This window comes from Crinia signifera, chromosome 3, assembly GCF_055691185.1.
Source record: "Crinia signifera chromosome 3, ASM5569118v1, whole genome shotgun sequence".
NCBI classification, from domain to species: Eukaryota; Metazoa; Chordata; class Amphibia; order Anura; family Myobatrachidae; genus Crinia; species Crinia signifera.
The window spans coordinates 29,101,026-29,118,460 of NC_139219.1; the positions used below are offsets into that span (position 1 = coordinate 29,101,026).

Genomic DNA, 17,435 nt, shown 5'->3' on the forward strand with positions numbered 1-17,435 from the left:
TTATGACATACATGGTGTAGTCCCAGCATATTCCATTGCCTTCCATATTAAACATCCAGCGGTCAGCCAGGTCTGTGTTCTACGGGCTGCCATGTATGGATTCGCTCTCATGCTTGGACACTAGGACACATTTGTGAGAGATGTCTGGTACCAGTAGCGTCGTTCAGGGACCTGCGGACTCCCTGGCGCCCTCTGTCTTGCGTCACATGGCATATTCAGGCTAAGGGAGATTTCAGTAGCCGTTTTATAATCCAGTAGTTAGAATGTTTGATTAGGCGCCTTGACGACACCTCTCCTGGGACCTGTCCTTCCCTGGCATATTCCGCTGCTGCTGTTGGCACCATCGTTGGACTCTGGCGTCTGGCTAAAAATATTCATCTATTTTTCTTTTTGTCCTCCTTCATAGACGTTATGAATGAACATTGCCCCTCCTGTATTTGGAACTCTTCTTCGTTATGCCGCCTCTAATTTAATCCCTTTGACTTCATCGTCCTGATTTATAATGCAGTCCTGTGACTGTCTCCTGTTAATGTGCCGTATCGGGTCGGACATTGTGACTTGCATATTAAAGGGCTGATGCAGAGGTGAACGGACCTGCGCGGCTCTGCTCTGCGTATGCTCGGTAGCTGAGCTCATCGAAGCGAGGACTACGCTCTGCCATCTGCAACTTGATCGCTTGCGGCTGAAACACTTGGTAATGGTGCTCACAGGCATCTAAGCTTAGCGAGGGTGTGTAAACATTATGCTGGGCTATGTATAGATTAATGGTGGAAAGGCCTATTTTATGGCAGCTTGCACCAATGAAAGGGCTGGTGCCTGTGCACATCTGCCATGATACAGAGCACAGTGTGTCTGTGTAGATGCGGGTAGCTGCCATACTGGGCAATAGTTGCATTTATTCCCCATGCACAATGTTTCCACAGCTCACCTGGTCCCAAGCTGCCATAGATCCTGTGCAACTGATACCCAACACTTCCTAAAGGTAACTAACCGGTAATGTTACCTCTATCTGTGACAGGTGAGGCGCCACTCCGGACAGATCTGGTGAGCCGTCTTGTTGCGTTTTAAATTCCAGGGCTGCAGCGTCCATCCTTATTTTCTGTGCATGCAGAAGGCCTGCTAAAGCTATCCCAATACCCCCTGCCGGGAATTCCAGTCCTGCTATGGAGAGGAAACCGAGATAATGCTGATTATATATGACATGGGGAGTGGTATCTTTAATACTTGCTACTGGGTGACCATTGAATTCCCAGTGTCGTTTTCTTCCCCTCCTCCCCTGTGTAAGTGTATTAAACCTTCATGCCCCTGAAGATGTAAATCTCCCCGATTGTTGGGTTTTGTCTATTTTAGAAGTTACCGGATCTTACTGTAATCAATACGCGGCACTAGACGTGGCTCCGTTTTGGGATGGCGGGGCCTTACCGCAGAGTAAAATTTCAGCGTTTGGTTTATTTTTGGGAATGGGCGCATTCCTCACCTCTCTGGCTGCTGCAGTATGTGGAACGAGAGGATCCTGTTTAAACATGGACCGATATAGATCCTGCTAAAATCCCGTATCTTAAAGGGGCCGTGTACTGCGGGAGTAGCGCTCAGCGCTGATTTCTGCTGCGCTCATACGCTCTTCCAGCAGGTATCACATTCACCAGGATTTAGGTTCACTGGTATATGTCGTTAGGTCGACACTTAAGGTCAACCCGCATTGGATCCACCACTATAGATTGACAGGGCTTAGATTGACAGGGTCAAAATGTCGACGCAAGCATTAGGTCGACTATGCGAAGGTCGACAGTCAAAATGTCTACATGAGCGTTTCACTTTTTTTTTCTTGAGCCAACGTGCCGACGGCCGGTGTTTCATGCCCTACCATCCACTATGGCGTGGAGGGAGAATAGAATAGTGTCCGAAGCATGGCAAGAGCAGCGGTGCACCGATTCGGTGTCCATGTCGACATTTGGGACAAACGAATGTCGACCTTCCCCTTGTTGACCTAATGCATGTGTTGACCTTTTGATCCTGTCGAACTTAGCCATGTCAATCTTTTTCATGTGTCATCTATGCACGGTCTACCTTTTTGTGGTTGACCCAATGCATGTCGACCTTAATTTGGCCGACCCAGTGACCCATATACCCGTTTCACTGAGCGGTACATTTACTAAAGCCTCTGAAAAGAAAGAGGTTGTTGCCTGTAGCAACCATCAGATTCTGTCTCAGTTTCTAGAATGCAATAGAGCAGGCCTGTCCAATGTTGGCCCTCCAGATGTTGTGAAACTACACATCCCAGCATGCTTTGCAATAGTTTTAGCATTCTCTAATAGCAAAACTGTGGCAAAGCATCCTGGGATGTGTAGTTTCAAAACATCTGGGGGGCCAACGTTGGACATGCCTGCAATAGAGGAATGATAGGATCTGGTTGCTATGGGCAACATCCTCTTTTAATTTTTAAAAACATCCGTAAGTTTACCTGTAAGACTTCAGAGGTGTAACATGAGTGTTAGGAATCCAGTGCCAGTCGCGCCGCCATTTTACTGGAGACACGTGTATATTAATGTCTGTGAGCTTCGGTTTCTTCTTTATATTCAGTGCATTCTTGGATGCTGTGGGGGAAAAAACCCTTCTCTCTGGGGTGGTTCCCTTTAAATAACAATAATTGAATAACTGGTCTAGCCGCATCACGTTTGTCACCCAGGGGGAGGGGGGGTTGTGGTGTAACAGCCATAGCTGGTACTGCGTCTGTAATAGTTCTGACTTGTGAGCATTTATGAATGTAACTTGTGTGACGAGCCTGTACGGACAGGTTAGAGGTGGGACCTCTGCAGGTTACATTGTGCAATGCAGCATGAAGCCAGCGGGAGGAGGACATGGCGTGTGTGGGTGTAATTGTCTCTCTTCCAGGAACATATTACCAGTTACTGTAGTTTGTATAGAAATAAGAGCAAGATATATTGAGATGTGCAAACTGGTAAGAGGGTGGTCAGCCCTCTAACGAGGAAACAGAAAACCTGGTATACCGGCGCTGGCTGTAATGTATAATACCACGGTTTTCTCCCTTTATACAATTTATTATCACAAAATGACTCGCATGAAAATAATCACATTAAAATACATCAAATGAAATCATGGGGCTATTGAGGAACACTGGAGTATTGGGCATATGTCCTAGGACTAGGGCCTCTTCCAGGAATGCTAGACAGCTCAGTTTATTACCAGCTCCTGATAGTCGGGTTTTCTCCAATCCTGTGGTGCTTTAGGATCATCGCTGTGGTCCCAAAAGATGGTAGCACACAAAGGGGGGGGGGGGGGTATTCGATCTGCAATGATATTTTCTGACAGGGGAAATATCTACACTTAACGACCGCATTGAAGGCTGTCAGATCCGACTTTTTAAAAAAAATTGGATCTGTTTTGCCGGAAATGGCCGCAGATTGTCGAATTCACGGCCGTTTTTCGCCAATCTGCATCCGGTTTCACCAATCCACGGACCTTCCGACACTCCACAGCCAGAACTCCGGCTGTCGAGTTACGGTTGGACCAACCTGAAAATGGCCCCGGGATTCCAACAGTCGGAATACCAGATTGAATACCTGCGGTGGAATTTCTCGTCTGACTCCTAATCTTACCGGCGACGTTTCCCCTTCTCCCAAAACACAGGTCTTGAACGTGAATGTTCTTCGAGCATGCCCGATAGTAACTACAGTGTGAGTGGTTGCTAGTTGTGGTTTCCAGTATGAGCGTCTCTGCATCCTGTTGTGGCATCGTGTCTCTGGTGATGTGGTATCGCTGTGCTTTCACTAGTGGGAAGCCTAAAAATTTCATAATCTGGTATTAACCCACAGAACACGCCGGGATGTCCATTCCCGTGTCTCCGTAGTGCCGAGCCTGGCTAAATCCAATTTCCTCTACCAATTTTATATAATGCACATTTTTTTTTTATTATGGTGTTAAATAGCCTTTGGCTTTGACCGTTGTACATGGATTCTATGATATGTTCACAAAGTGATTTTGGCTATAGGATTGCCTGACAGCAGCTTGCTGTACAAAGGGGCAGATGTATTAAGCCTGGTGAGGAGATAAAGTTGGGAGATAAAGTAGAAGGTGATAATGCACCAGCCAATCAACTCCTAACTGTCATTTTTCAAACGGTGGCGTCCACGGTATTTGCAGCAGTGCAGTTAGAGGCAGTTTCAAATTTATTTTCCCCCCAGCCTCCATATGTGGGGACTGGTGATATGATGCTGGTTCTTCACGGCCCAACTCTTTATGGCTTTTCTGATGGCCCGTATTAATTTGCAGAGACCGTTGCTAAGACGAGACGTCCCGCCTCCTCTGCGCTTTGTGCCGCATATAATCTCTGCATCGGAAGCTTGACCGCGAGTGGCTGCCGTTGATACAGCTCCGGTACATTCAGTTCACCCTGAAATAAATAGCTGCTGTACCTACTAATATGCTAAGATTGTATGCAATTGTGACATAGTGCTTGACTGCAAGGGAAAAGCTAATGAAACTAAATATAGCCTGTTTTTATGTCCTTGCAGTGAACAGAGCATCTGCCAAGCCCGGGCTGCTGTAATGGTTTACGACGATGCCAACAAAAAATGGATACCAGCCGGCGGCTCAACGGGGTTTAGCAGAGTCCATATCTATCACCACACAGGAAACAACACGTTCAGGGTCGTGGGCAGGAAAATCCAGGATCACCAGGTACGTCTGACACGCATTCACCTTCCACGTGTAGCCGCCTCACCTTCCACGCCCGCTTCCTGCTCCGTCTTGCCCAGACTGGCGTGGCCCACCTCAGGATTCTTTATACTGTAACCAATTTTAGCTTTGTATTGTTGCTTTCTAGAAAATTCTCTGGAATTAAGAGTGCTTGGTACTTGTGTATTATCACGGCGCCCGTATCAGCGTAGTGTTCCCATGGCTAGCCGGAGCTTACGTAGTTAGCGTAGTGTCCCTGTCAGAATAAGCGTAGTGGTCCCGCGGCCAGCGCAGTCAGTACGTTCGTGGCTAGCCGGAGCTTATGTAGTTAGCGTAGTGTCCCTGTCAGAAGTAGCGTAGTGTTCCCGTGGCCAGCGCAGTCAGTACGTTCTTGGCTAGCCGGAGCTTACGTAGTTAGCGTAGTGGTCCCACGGCCAGCGCAGTCAGTACGTTCGTGGCTAGCCGGAGCTTATGTAGTTAGCGTAGTGTCCCTGTCAGAATCAGCGTAGTGGTCCCGCGGCCAGCGCAGTCAGTACGTTCGTGGCTAGTTGGTGCTTACGTAGTTAGCGTAGCGGTCCCACGGCCAGCGCCGTCAGTACGTTCGTGGCTAGCCCGAGCTTCTGTAGTTAGCGTAGTGTCCCTGTCAGAAGTAGCGTAGTGTTCCCGTGGCCAGCGCAGTCAGTACGTTCGTGGCTAGCCGGAGCTTATGTAGTTAGCGTAGTGTCCCTGTCAGAATCAGCGTAGTGGTCCCGCGGCCAGCGCAGTCAGTACGTTCTTGGCTAGCCGGAGCTTACGTAGTTAGCGTAGTGGTCCCACGGCCAGCGCAGTCAGTACGTTCGTGGCTAGCAGGAGCTTACGTAGTTAGCGTAGTGTCCCTGTCAGAATCAGCGTAGTGGTCCCGCGGCCAGCGCAGTCAGTACGTTCGTGGCTAGCCGGAGCTTACGTAGTTAGCGTAGTGTTCCCGTGGCCAGCGCAGTCAGTACGTTCGTGGCTAGCCGGAGCTTACGTAGTTAGCGTAGTGGTCCCGCGGCCAGCGCAGTCAGTACATTCGTGGCTAGCTGGAGCTTACGTAGTTAGCGTAGTGTTCCCGTGGCCAGCGCAGTCAGTACATTCGTGGCTAGCCGGAGCTTACGTAGTTAGCGTAGTGTTCCCGTGGCCAGCGCAGTCAGTATGTTCGTGGCTAGCCGGAGCTTACGTAGTTAGCGTAGTGGTCCCGCGGCCAGCGCAGTCAGTACATTCGTGGCTAGCTGGAGCTTACGTAGTTAGCGTAGTGGTCCCGCGGCCAGCGCAGTCAGTACATTCGTGGCTAGCTGGAGCTTGCGTAGTTAGCGTAGTGTTCCCGTGGCCAGCGCAGTCAGTACATTCGTGGCTAGCCGGAGCTTACGTAGTTAGCGTAGTGTTCCCGTGGCCAGCGCAGTCAGTACGTTCGTGGCTAGCCGGAGCTTACGTAGTTAGCGTAGTGTCCCTGTCAGAATCAGCGCAGTCAGTACGTTCGTGGCTAGCTGGAGCTTACGTAGTTAGCGTAGTGTTCCCGTGGCCAGCGCAGTCAGTACATTCGTGGCTAGCCGGAGCTTACGTAGTTAGCGTAGTGTTCCCGTGGCCAGCGCAGTCAGTACATTCGTGGCTAGCCGGAGCTTACGTAGTTAGCGTTGTGTGGGAACCATTGACCATTTTTAACCTGCCTGACATGACAGGTGTGAATGTGTTCCTGACGCACCCCCCACTATCCATGCCAGCCCGAAGCGGCGTGGAGTTGACTTTATAAAGTGTGACGAGCGCAGCGACCCACTGAGCCTGATGAATCGCGAGCGGACGCGGATTACACGTCACATAATCCGTGTCCCCTCGCGGGGCTCGCTACGCTGGTCACGCTTCGGGCTCGGTGGCTCGCTGTGCTCGCCACACTTTATAAAGTCAACTCCACGTCGACGTGGATAGTGGGGTATGAACAGGTCGGGAGGACGCGTACCGCTGCCCCTCGCCACGCTTCGGGCTGGCGTGGATCGTGGGGGTTTGAAATGGAGGCATTTGCCAGTATGTATCATGGAGCACTGGCAAATGCCTCCTTTATTGTGCATGAGACGCATGTGCTAACAAACCCCTAACCCTGACCGTCTCCCTGAAGCGGACACGGGCAGGGTTGCTGTATCCTGCCGCAAGAATTACTTAGACACACAAGCGTATGAGATGCTCGTTCGTCTCAGGCAGATGGAGCGCCTCTCCGCCGGCGCCCACATGATCATCCCTCTGCCCGCGTTCGCCAGCGCAGGGGATCTGGCAGTTACTGGCATTGTGTGTGAGAGGCGCTCACTAGGCTTGCCAGGGATGCCGGGGACAGTACGGTGACTACGCTGCCTGACTGGGACACTACACTGACTATGCAGGGCTGTCGCGGGGACACTATGCTGACTACGCTAGGCAGCCATTGGGCTACACTGACTACTGACGCTGAAAACGTAGCATAGGGTGGCACCGTGATAATACAGAAGTACTGAGTTTTTTTTTTATAGGTTTTAGTTTGTCCGCCAATTCCCCACCCAACCCCCCGGACGTAAACGCCCTCCTTGTTTTTCATCCGCCTCCTGTATGTATTGTGATACACAGCAGGCGGTTACTCCGCACAGTCAGGTGCTGCGGAGAGAGAATGAAATGTGCTTCCTCCTTTATACAATAATAATAATAACGGAACATGTAACTTCAAATGGCTTAAACGTGTATACGGTTATGGAGCGGTGATCACCTGATCCCCTCTAACAGGAGGAAAGTGCTGCTATTTATTATACTCATTCACAGAAGGCGTTCTAAGTGGATTACACAAATACATTGATAGTTGTGCTTTAATAGAAGATATTATTAATTTATATAATGTTATACAAGCAATGTGTGATCAACTGCAACACTTCCTGCCCGCCTGCCGCGGGGGAGCTTACAATCTAATTCTCTACGGCACAAACGTCAACACTAGCGGAATACGGGTCTAAGGTTCAACTGTTGGGAGAGGACTGTAAAACGTGGTGAGGACATACAAACTCCACACTGTTTTGTAGCATTTTGTGTTGGTTGCCGATAGACCAAACTAAAACCGTGTAAATGCCTCTTCTGTCATTCTAGGGGGTTAAGCAGTGGTTTACGGGCTTCTCAAAAGGGCAATCAAAGGGTTTAAATAGCAATAATGTGAGACCCTTAAATCCTGGATTGTGGAAACCCTTCTCTACTAGGTGCAGAAGGTTCTGGGGGATATTCAATCCGCCGCCGCTATTTCCTCCGTCGGAAATAGTGGCGAGAGCCTAATCAATGCGGTCTTCCCGGCAAAACAAGTCCGACATTAGAACAGTTGGGCTTATTTTGCAGAGAACGGGCAGGAAGTGTCGAGCTCACGGCCGCAGCTCGTCTATTTCCATCCGCTTCTCGCTGCCACGCCCCCTTCTCGGCGCTTGGCAGACGGGACATTGAATCCCGCCTGCAAAATGAGAGGCGAGCCGACCGAGCATGGGACAGGGTGACATGACCGGACATCGAATACCCTCCTCTGTCTCTGCAGAGGACACACCCTCGCAGAACTCCGCTAATGTGAGTGTCTCGTCACACCCCAGTTCTATGTTTTCCACCCAAACTGTAGATGGGACTGCAATGGGTAAGACTCCGTTACTTGTCAAGTGCTCACTGTGCGAATCTAGGCAATGCAAGCTCTGCAGATGGACGGAACGTCTACTCTGTATCGGCCACCATACTGTTAATCGGATTCAGCAGAGAGGGAATAGAAACGCTGCACATGTTACTTTCTCCTCCGTGTAGCCCGTACTGGGGACATGGGTTTCAGCACATGTATAGCTGCCATGTGGGTCCTGCTGTGGCTCTCTGCAGAACCTGAGGGCTCATGCTTGCTGTGGTGTGAGTGTGGATGTGTTCCCACACTCTGCGTGTAAAGGTGCGGTTATCACACAGTGAGTTATGAGAGGCATTTGTGTGTAAAGTGTGAAGCTGTTTTGTCAGCTGTGAGAATGTGGTCAAGGTAAGTTCAAGGTTGTAACTCGCAGTGCGGAACAGTAATGGGGGGGACGGATGATTGAGCTGCAGGAGAGATTACGAATGTTCACATTGTTCTGATCCTAAATTTAAACGGACAGTATCCTAAAAATATTCCACACCTCTGATTACTGCTGTGGGTACGAAAAGTTTGTGCGATAGTTCTCAGTGGTTTATTTACTAAGATGGGAATTCTATTGAAGATGGACAACCAATGCTATGGGCAACCGATCAAAACCTGCTCATTTATTAAGCACCATCTAGAAATTAGTAGATGGGATGTTGCTAAGGGCAACCAATTAGAACCCATCTGTTATCTTCTAGAGCAGGGATGGGGACCCTTCGGTGGAGAGTACTCACCCCGGGTTGCTGGTCCTCGGTGCAGGCCGGGGATCCACACAGGCGGCGGGAGCAGATGACGCAGCTCACTGGCTGCAGTGAGGGCGCCAGCGAGCTGCATCATCTACATACGCCGCCTGTTCTGTCATCTGCGCTATTTACATCCAATCGGTCATTTGACGCGTTGAAATTGGTGGAATTAAGCCTAAACCGTTCTGCTGCGTACCCAGCATTACACAGCCCAAGACTATAAAGCCCTGTACACACTGTGAGATTTTGGCAGGAGATTTTGACTAGCTAGTCAAAATCTCCTACAAGGTGGGACCTTTCCCCAGTTAAAACGGATTTGTTTCGTTACCATCTTGCAATCCAAACACAAGTCTGTTGGGGGAATTCAGTTGTTTGCACCATTGGCTGTCTGTGGCGGAAACACCATGGAGCCATTCAATTGTTGCTCTGTTCAGGAGGAAACGGCTGCCGGTGCTGGCAGTTTTGCTCGCAGACACTTTTGTGGCACACATTAAAAGAACATTGACTCACCCCTTGTTATGTAAACCTAGTCCTTATAGGTCTCGTCTTAAATTCCTGTGAAATGTCCAGCCTGGCAGCTTGACCAGTGCCGTAACTAGATATTTGTAGGCCCCATAGCAAAATATTGTAAGGGCCCCCATGTATCACCCTGTGGTGAAAATTGTATGCAACACCTGTAGCTTTGGCAGAGAAGGTGGCCCCTTTCTTCTCTGGGCCCCATAGCAGCAGAACTCAATGCACCTATGGTAGCTACACCCCTGTATATAACACATGTAACTGTGACAGGGAAGGTGGCCCCTCTCAGCTCTGGGCCCCATAGCAGCTACACTCCCTGCACCTATGGTAGCTACACCCTGTATATAACACATGTAACTGTGACAGGGAAGGTGGCCCCTCTCAGCTCTGGGCCCCATAGCAGCTGCACTCCCTGCACCTATGGTAGCTACACCCCTGTATATAACACATGTAACTGTGACAGGGAAGGTGGCCCCTCTCAGCTCTGGCCCCATAGCAGCTGCACTCCCTGCACCTATGGTAGCTACATCCCTGTATATAATACATGTAACTGTGACAGGGAAGGTGGCCCCCCTCAGCTCTGGGCCCCATAGCAGCTGCACTCCCTGCACCTATGGTAGCTACATCCCTGTATATAACACATGTTACTGTGACAGGGAAGGTGGCCCCTCTCAGCTCTGGCCCCATAGCAGCTGCACTCCCTGCACCTATGGTAGCTACACCCCTGTATATAACACGTGTAACTGTGACAGGGATGTGGCCCCTCTCAGCTCTGTGTCCCATAGCAGCTGCACCCCCTGCACCTATGGTAGCTACACCCTGTATATAACACATGTAACTGTGACAGGGAAGGTGGCCCCCCTCAGCTCTGGGCCCCATAGCAGCTGCACTCCCTGCACCTATGGTAGCTACATCCCTGTATATAACACATGTGACAGGGAAGGTGGCCCCTCTCAGCTCTGGGCCCATATCAGCTGCACTCCCTGCACCTATGGTAGCTACACCCCTGTATATAACACATGTAACTGTGACAGGGAAGGTGGCCCCTCTCAGCTCTGGGCCCCATAGCAGCTGCACCCCTGCACCTATGGTAGCTACACCCCTGTATATAACACATGTAACTGTGACAGGGAAGGTGGCCCCTCTCAGCTCTGGGCCCCATAGCAGCTGCACCCCCTGCACCTATGGTAGCTACACCCTGTATATAACACATGTAACTGTGACAGGGAAGGTGGCCCCTCTCAGCTCTGGGCCCCATAGCAGCTGCACCCCCTGCACCTATGGTAGCTACATCCCTGTATATAACACATGTAACTGTGACAGGGAAGGTGGCCCCTCTCAGCTCTGGGCCCCATAGCAGCTGCACCCCCTGCTCCTATGGTAGCTACACCCTGTATATAACACATGTAACTGTGACAGGGAAGGTGGCCGCTCTCAGCTCTGGGCCCCATAGCAGCTGCACCTATGGTAGCTACCCCTGTATATAACACATGTAACTGTGACAGGGAAGGTGGCCCCTCTCAGCTCTGGCCCCATAGCAGCTGCACTCCCTGCACCTATGGTAGTTACACCCTTGAGCTTTGCTGCCCGGATGCTGGGGGGAATACGGTCACTAGGTCGACATGAGGTTTTTTACGTTTTCTATGGAACAGACATGTGCTGACAGGCGGTATTTCATTCCCTACCACCCACTAGGGCATGGTGGGAGAATAAAATATTGTGCCCGAAGCATGGCGTGCACATTTCTAAGTTTTGTTTCCATGTCAACTGTTGACATTCGGGACTAAAAAAAAAAACCATGTCGACCTTCATGAATGTCGACCTAGTGTTGTCAACCTCGTTGCTGTCTATCCAATCTATCCAATGATCCATGCTGGGATGTCACCGGATATGTTTGCTGACTTACAGCTATGTCGTGACCCCCACATTTTTCATTTTTAGTGACTTTTGTGTCACCCCTATGGTTAATGATTGTAAACCGGTGTAGTGCTCCCTGGACTTGTGCTACGGTCCCTGCCATGGATTAAGCGGTTTCTTCCTGCTGGTCGTTCAGTGATTAACTTGTTATCTCCCTTGTTTAAATTTAAACACATTCCCTGTGGGAGCTGGAAGATATGAACATTCCACAGACAGTAGCGACACTGAAGATGTGATGAGTGCAGTAGAAACACACCCACCCCCCCCCCCCCCCCCCCCTCAGTCACATTCACTTTACCAAACACTTCAGCTTCTGCCAGATCCAAATGGTTCCTATGTGTTATATAAAGTGTGTGACGGGATTCAATCTGTGTATGGATGTAACCGTAGGTCAATTGGAACCGCTCATGTGGATAAAAGAAAGAAATAGTGCAGAGATGGGTTGTAATTATTGCAGATACAACATTCATTAATGACTAGGATAGTTCTAAATGTATAAAATGTGTTCTATACATATATACAGGACTTAAGTCAATTTTTATAATGTTGCCAGTAAGCACTTTCGAGGTTTTGTTTCTACCCCCACTCAGTGTTCAGTGCAGTTGCCGTTGTTTCTCCTCTCCTCCTCTACTCTTCTCCTTTCGGTCCTGGATCTGTACACTTTAAGGTGGCCATACATCAGAAAGCAATCATACAATCTCAATGGATTGTAAAATGGATTGTATGCAGATTGTTTGCACACAATCATACAGTGCCAGCCCCGGGAGGTTGGAGGATTGGTCCGCTGATCTGGCGTGCTGCCTGTCAAATCAGTTGGGATTGGGAGCAGATTGCATGTACTTTTAAGCACATGCAATCTGTCTTTAGATGGCTCATACAACCAGAGTCATGTGACACCCCCTCCCTGACTAGCAGAGAATTGAGGTGCAGCTTCCGGGCGGCCTGTGGCAGTGAAGATGCCGGGAGCCGCAGAAGTTTCCAAGTGGCAGACGGGCGGGTGGCTGAAGAGCGGTGGATGTCCTTTTACAGACCGTTTCAGAGGATTGCTTCATTAGGGCTATTTAATAATGGCATAACACAGCAGATGTGAGCAGATTGGTAGTTGCTGGCAGCCTGTAAATTTAAATAAAAAAAAAATGGATTTTTGGTACTCCTATCCTTTTGATCCTAGTAGGCCAGCCCCCCTATTTAAATGAAGCTTCAATCCTACAATCATGCAGCAGATGGATTGTATGACTGATTGTATGACAGATTATAAGTACATTGTGTGTCCAAAAACCACCAAGGACTGCCAGGGAGTTGAAGGGAAATTGGACACAATCATGATTGTAAAGACCGGTCTTCCTGATGTATGGCCACCTTTACAGTACTGTGTATGTCTATTATATTGCTTTCTGTCATAGTGTGGAATTTATTTCACTGATGGTAATGCACTTGTGTACCATATGACAGCTGCGTGCGGACCACTGAGAGAAAAGTCAAAGTAGAATATCTACTATAAATGTATTGTTACTGTACAGCACATCCAGCTGTTGTGAAACTACACACACATGCCTTGTCATAGTTTTAGCATTCCCTAATAGCAAAACAGTGGCAAGGCATGCTGGGACTTGTAGTTTCACAATTGCTGGAGGGCCAAAGTTTGGCCATGCCGGCTGTACAGTATCCTGCAGCATTAGTGCACAGGGGTTATCTGGTTGTCTGTGTTTCGGTACAATTTCTGTCACTTTCATTAGTATAGAAGATAATTACCTAAGAATTAAAAAAAATTAATTGAACTGAAAATAAATCTGCATTTTTTTTTATGTCCGAGAACCAACATTTACCTGTGATCTGCAGACAATTTATTTTATTGGTGTGGCCTATTAGAGAAATGTTCCTGGTCTGGTTGTTCCTTCTGGGTCCGGGGGTGTATAGCGATACTAACCAGCTTCCATTACGGAGCTGAGGGTTATGTAGGGTACACACCAGGGCGACCCGCTCACGATGCACATCGTGAGCGGGTCATCAGTGTCTCGTCCGACCCGCTCACGGTGACGCGCGGGTCCGATCCGATGGCGACCCGCACCCGGCTGTATGGTCGTCATTGAGATCCTACCTGCAGCAGGTAGGATCTCAATAACGAACGACCGACCGACCCGCGGGACCGCGCATCGGATCGGTATCGGTCCACACCAGAACAGAAAAGGGCCCAATCAGCACACAATCTACATCCAATTGGTCGGAATTAGATCTAGATTGAGGGGATCGGGCCCTAGTCGTCCTGGTGAGTACCCAGCATTACTCTGTTGTCGCTTTCACCAAGGGGAACCTGACGTTCTGCATTGTGTCACTGGGTGGAGCTGTGTGCGTGTGGTTTTACCTGTGTTCTAATCCTATTGTTTGTGTGGTTTAGGTGGTGATCAACTGTGCCATTCCTAAGGGGCTGAAGTACAACCAAGCCACCCAGACCTTTCACCAGTGGCGGGACGCAAGGCAGGTGTACGGGCTCAATTTTGGGAGCAAAGAAGATGCCAATGTATTTGCAAGTGCCATGATGCACGCGCTCGAGGTGCTGAACTCCCAGGACTCGGGTGAGCAAAGTGCGCACTATATATATTACTTACTGACTACTGCACCCTTTACACCTCCTCAGTATCCCGCTCGAGCCGATTTACATAGAAACCAGTACGATTGTGTTCTGATATGTCCGCGCAGTGAGGTTTGTCGTTTGTCAGGTTGGCGTTAATGCATTACGTTTGGTTGTACCGACCAGTCATCCATTTAGCCAAGCTGGGTACACACCTATACAGTAATCAGGCAGGTTTTCCAGTTCCCGACCTGTTATGAGATGTCTTGGGTTTATACAAACCTACGATCTTGTGTTATCAAAAGAGAACTGATGGCCGACCTAGTATTCATCAGCTGTGATGGTTCCGTGTGGGACAGGACCTGGAAGTGTCTGTGCACACAATCATTGTGCCCAATGCTGCTGCGGTCACACCCGTTTCAGCTGACGGTTTCAAGAGATGAGGATTGCAGAACGAATGGTGGATTGTACTGGTGTGTGAGCGTGAATCTGCATGTACTTCTGTAATTGTCGGAAGAATCGGATATTAGGCCCGATTTCTGGTTCACTTGCAAAAGCAAATTCTCTAATGGACAAAACCATGCTGCACTGCAGGTAGGCAGATGTAACCTCTGCAGAGAAAGTTATATATGGGTGGGGTTTGTCCTTCAAACGGATATCTTTATTGCAGTGTAAACATAAAGCAGACAGTATACCCTGTATAGAAACCAAATAACTAACCCAAATATAACTGTCTGCACATGTTACATCTGCCCCATCTGCAGTGCAGCATGGTGTTGTCCATTAGAGAGAGAATTTGCTTTTGCGAGTGAACCAGAATCAGGGCCCTTGTGTATGATTGTGCAACCATGAAAAGTGACAGTTGGACAGAGAGAGGCTGCCGCGGGGTCTACAGTAGGACGTTCCTGCATTGTTCTCTGTAGATTCACTGTGCTCTCTCCCCTCACCAAACTTAAAACCTCACGTATGAGGAAAGGCAGAGCTGGCGTGTCCTGGCTCCGAGCTGGGTGTTAGATGTGGTTGGGAGCTGCCAGCTTGTCCCCTGCCAGAGGAATGCTTGGTCACAAGCCCTCCACTGTCTGATGCCGTCACGCTCGGATGGAGATGGGACGTCCACTGATGCTGTCTCTGCCGTTTCCTCTCTCCTGCAGATAGCAAACACTCTCATACAGTTCTTACCCTAGGCTTATAGTCCTGTTGTGGGCTAGACCTAATATTCAGCCTATTGCCTCACTAGTGACCTCACAGAGGCACAGTGGCTCGTGCCTCAAGTGAGGTTTATAGCAAACTCATTGCCAATATTGTCAAGTGGTTGCTGCTAATGTTACCATAGACTAAAGGTGTATACACACTATGCAATTACGCCCAGTTTGTACGCTGTTAACAATACTCGCTCCCGTGGGTCACTCACCCTGATCTGTACCTGCAGCTCGTCAGCATGTATGGAGTGGGGACCCGATGACATCACTGATCACTGTCGCTCAGTGTATATGCACCGTATCGCTCACCCGGCAGTTTAAGGGGATCGCTCGCGGAGCGTATTGTACGGCGTGTCTAAAGTTAGGTAATACGCAGATAATTAGTCAGCAAATTACTTGCTTTACATTGTAATTGCCTTATACTAGAATTTCCCAGTTGGGTATATGGTTGTTACAGCAATCGGTCATTCTTTAATGTATACCATTATTATTGTGAGCGTTTCCTCAGGGTGTTTGTCTTCCTGCAAAGAATTGTATCCTTCTTTGTGTCCATGTGGTGAGGAATGTGGATTGTAGGCTCCACTGGGCCATAGGCGTAATGTGAACCACCGACCGAATATTCTGTTTAGAATTAAGAATTATATAAATAGAGACAATGCTGCAAAGTGAATGGCCGTATTGCGTAACCGCAAAGGGTTTTCTGGCGCACACTTAGAGGCAGGCATATTCCACTGCAGTACCTATATGGGAAGGGTTTCCTGGTGCACTGCGTGTCCGTACGGATCCGGGAAGGGTTTCCTGGCACACTGCGTGTCCGTACGGATCCGGGAAGGGTTTCCTGGCGCACTGCGTGTCCGTACGGATCCGGGAAGGGTTTCCTGGCGCACTGCGTGTCCGTACGGATCAGGGAAGGGTTTCCTGGCGCACTGCGTGTCCGTACGGATCAGGGAAGGGTTTCCTGGCGCACTGCGTGTCCGTACGGATCCGGGAAGGGTTTCCTGGCGCACTGCGTGTCCGTACGGATCAGGGAAGGGTTTCCTGGCGCACTGCGTGTCCGTACGGATCCGGGAAGGGTTTCCTGGCGCACTGCGTGTCCGTACGGATCCGGGAAGGGTTTCCTGGCGCACTGCGTGTCCGTATGTATCAGGGAAGGGTTTCCTGGCGCACTGTGTGTCCGTACGTATCCTGGAAGGGTTTCCTGGCGCACTGTGTGTCCGTACGTATCGGGGAAGGGTTTCCTGGTGTACTGAGTGTCCGTGCGTATCCGGGAAGGGTTTCCTGGTGCACTGTGCGCGGCAGTTGTCCATCACACTTGCGCGTATTGGAGCCATTGGTCAGGATGAGTCCACTGGAGCTGATTTCCTAACCCGCAACCAAACTGGAATAATCCCGCTGTGCGATTGCAGGTGGACCTTCTATAAATAGATATTTATGTTGGCGCAGGGGTGTAATGTCTGTAACAGTATGACTTGATGCAGGCCTCCAGTTTATATAGTGAGGGGATTTAAGGTCAAGATGAAAGAAGGGCGAATTCTGAAAAATTGTGATATTTTTTTTTTTGTAATTGCTTCCAGTTCTATGCAGTAAGCTTGGGAGACCCATTTGCTGCTCTCATGCTGCCCTCTTGTGGCCATTTATAGGACAGACGCCTGTGTAAACAGAAACCATTTTCCTGTGTGTTTAGCGTGATCTTGCTGGATATTGGCCAAGGTCTTACGTTATCCAACTATGCTGCAGCCAGACCTGGATGTTGCTAATCCTGTAGTGTGACTCTGGGCCGCGTGTTATCGAGTGCAGAAAGGCACAATTAAAAACAACAAACTTTAAAAATGCACAAAAATCTAATTTCTGTGGTCACTTCCTGCCTCATTGATGTAGACCTTAGAGCAGGCTTGTCCAACCTGCGGCCCTCCAGCTGTTGTGAAACTACAAGTCCCATCATGCCTTGCCACAGTTCTGCTATTAGGTAATGCTAAAAATATGGCAAGGCATGCTGGGATCTGTAGTTTCACAACAGCTGGAGGGCCGCAGGTTGGACATACCTACATTAGAGGATCTTCCGGCCTGTTCAACCAGTTTTGGTTTGTCTGTGGCAAATATAAATCATTTGGTACAATTTATAAACCCATAAAATAGAGGATGAA

General features: G+C 49.3%; 1 protein-coding gene across 6 annotated transcripts in view; it reads left to right on the forward strand.

Moving 5' to 3' along the window:
- ENAH (ENAH actin regulator) overlaps positions 1-17,435 on the forward strand; it is a 55,867-nt gene that overhangs the window by 14,912 nt on the left and 23,520 nt on the right. For 3 of the 6 annotated variants that reach the window (XM_083175553.1, XM_083175556.1, XM_083175558.1), the window contains exons 2-3: positions 4,533-4,698; positions 13,919-14,105. In XM_083175553.1, coding sequence (XP_083031679.1) covers positions 4,533-4,698; positions 13,919-14,105 — 353 coding nt within the window. The remainder of the gene's footprint in view (positions 1-4,532; positions 4,699-13,918; positions 14,106-17,435) is intronic. The other 3 variants (XM_083175554.1, XM_083175557.1, XM_083175559.1) reach the window with 1 other exon arrangement.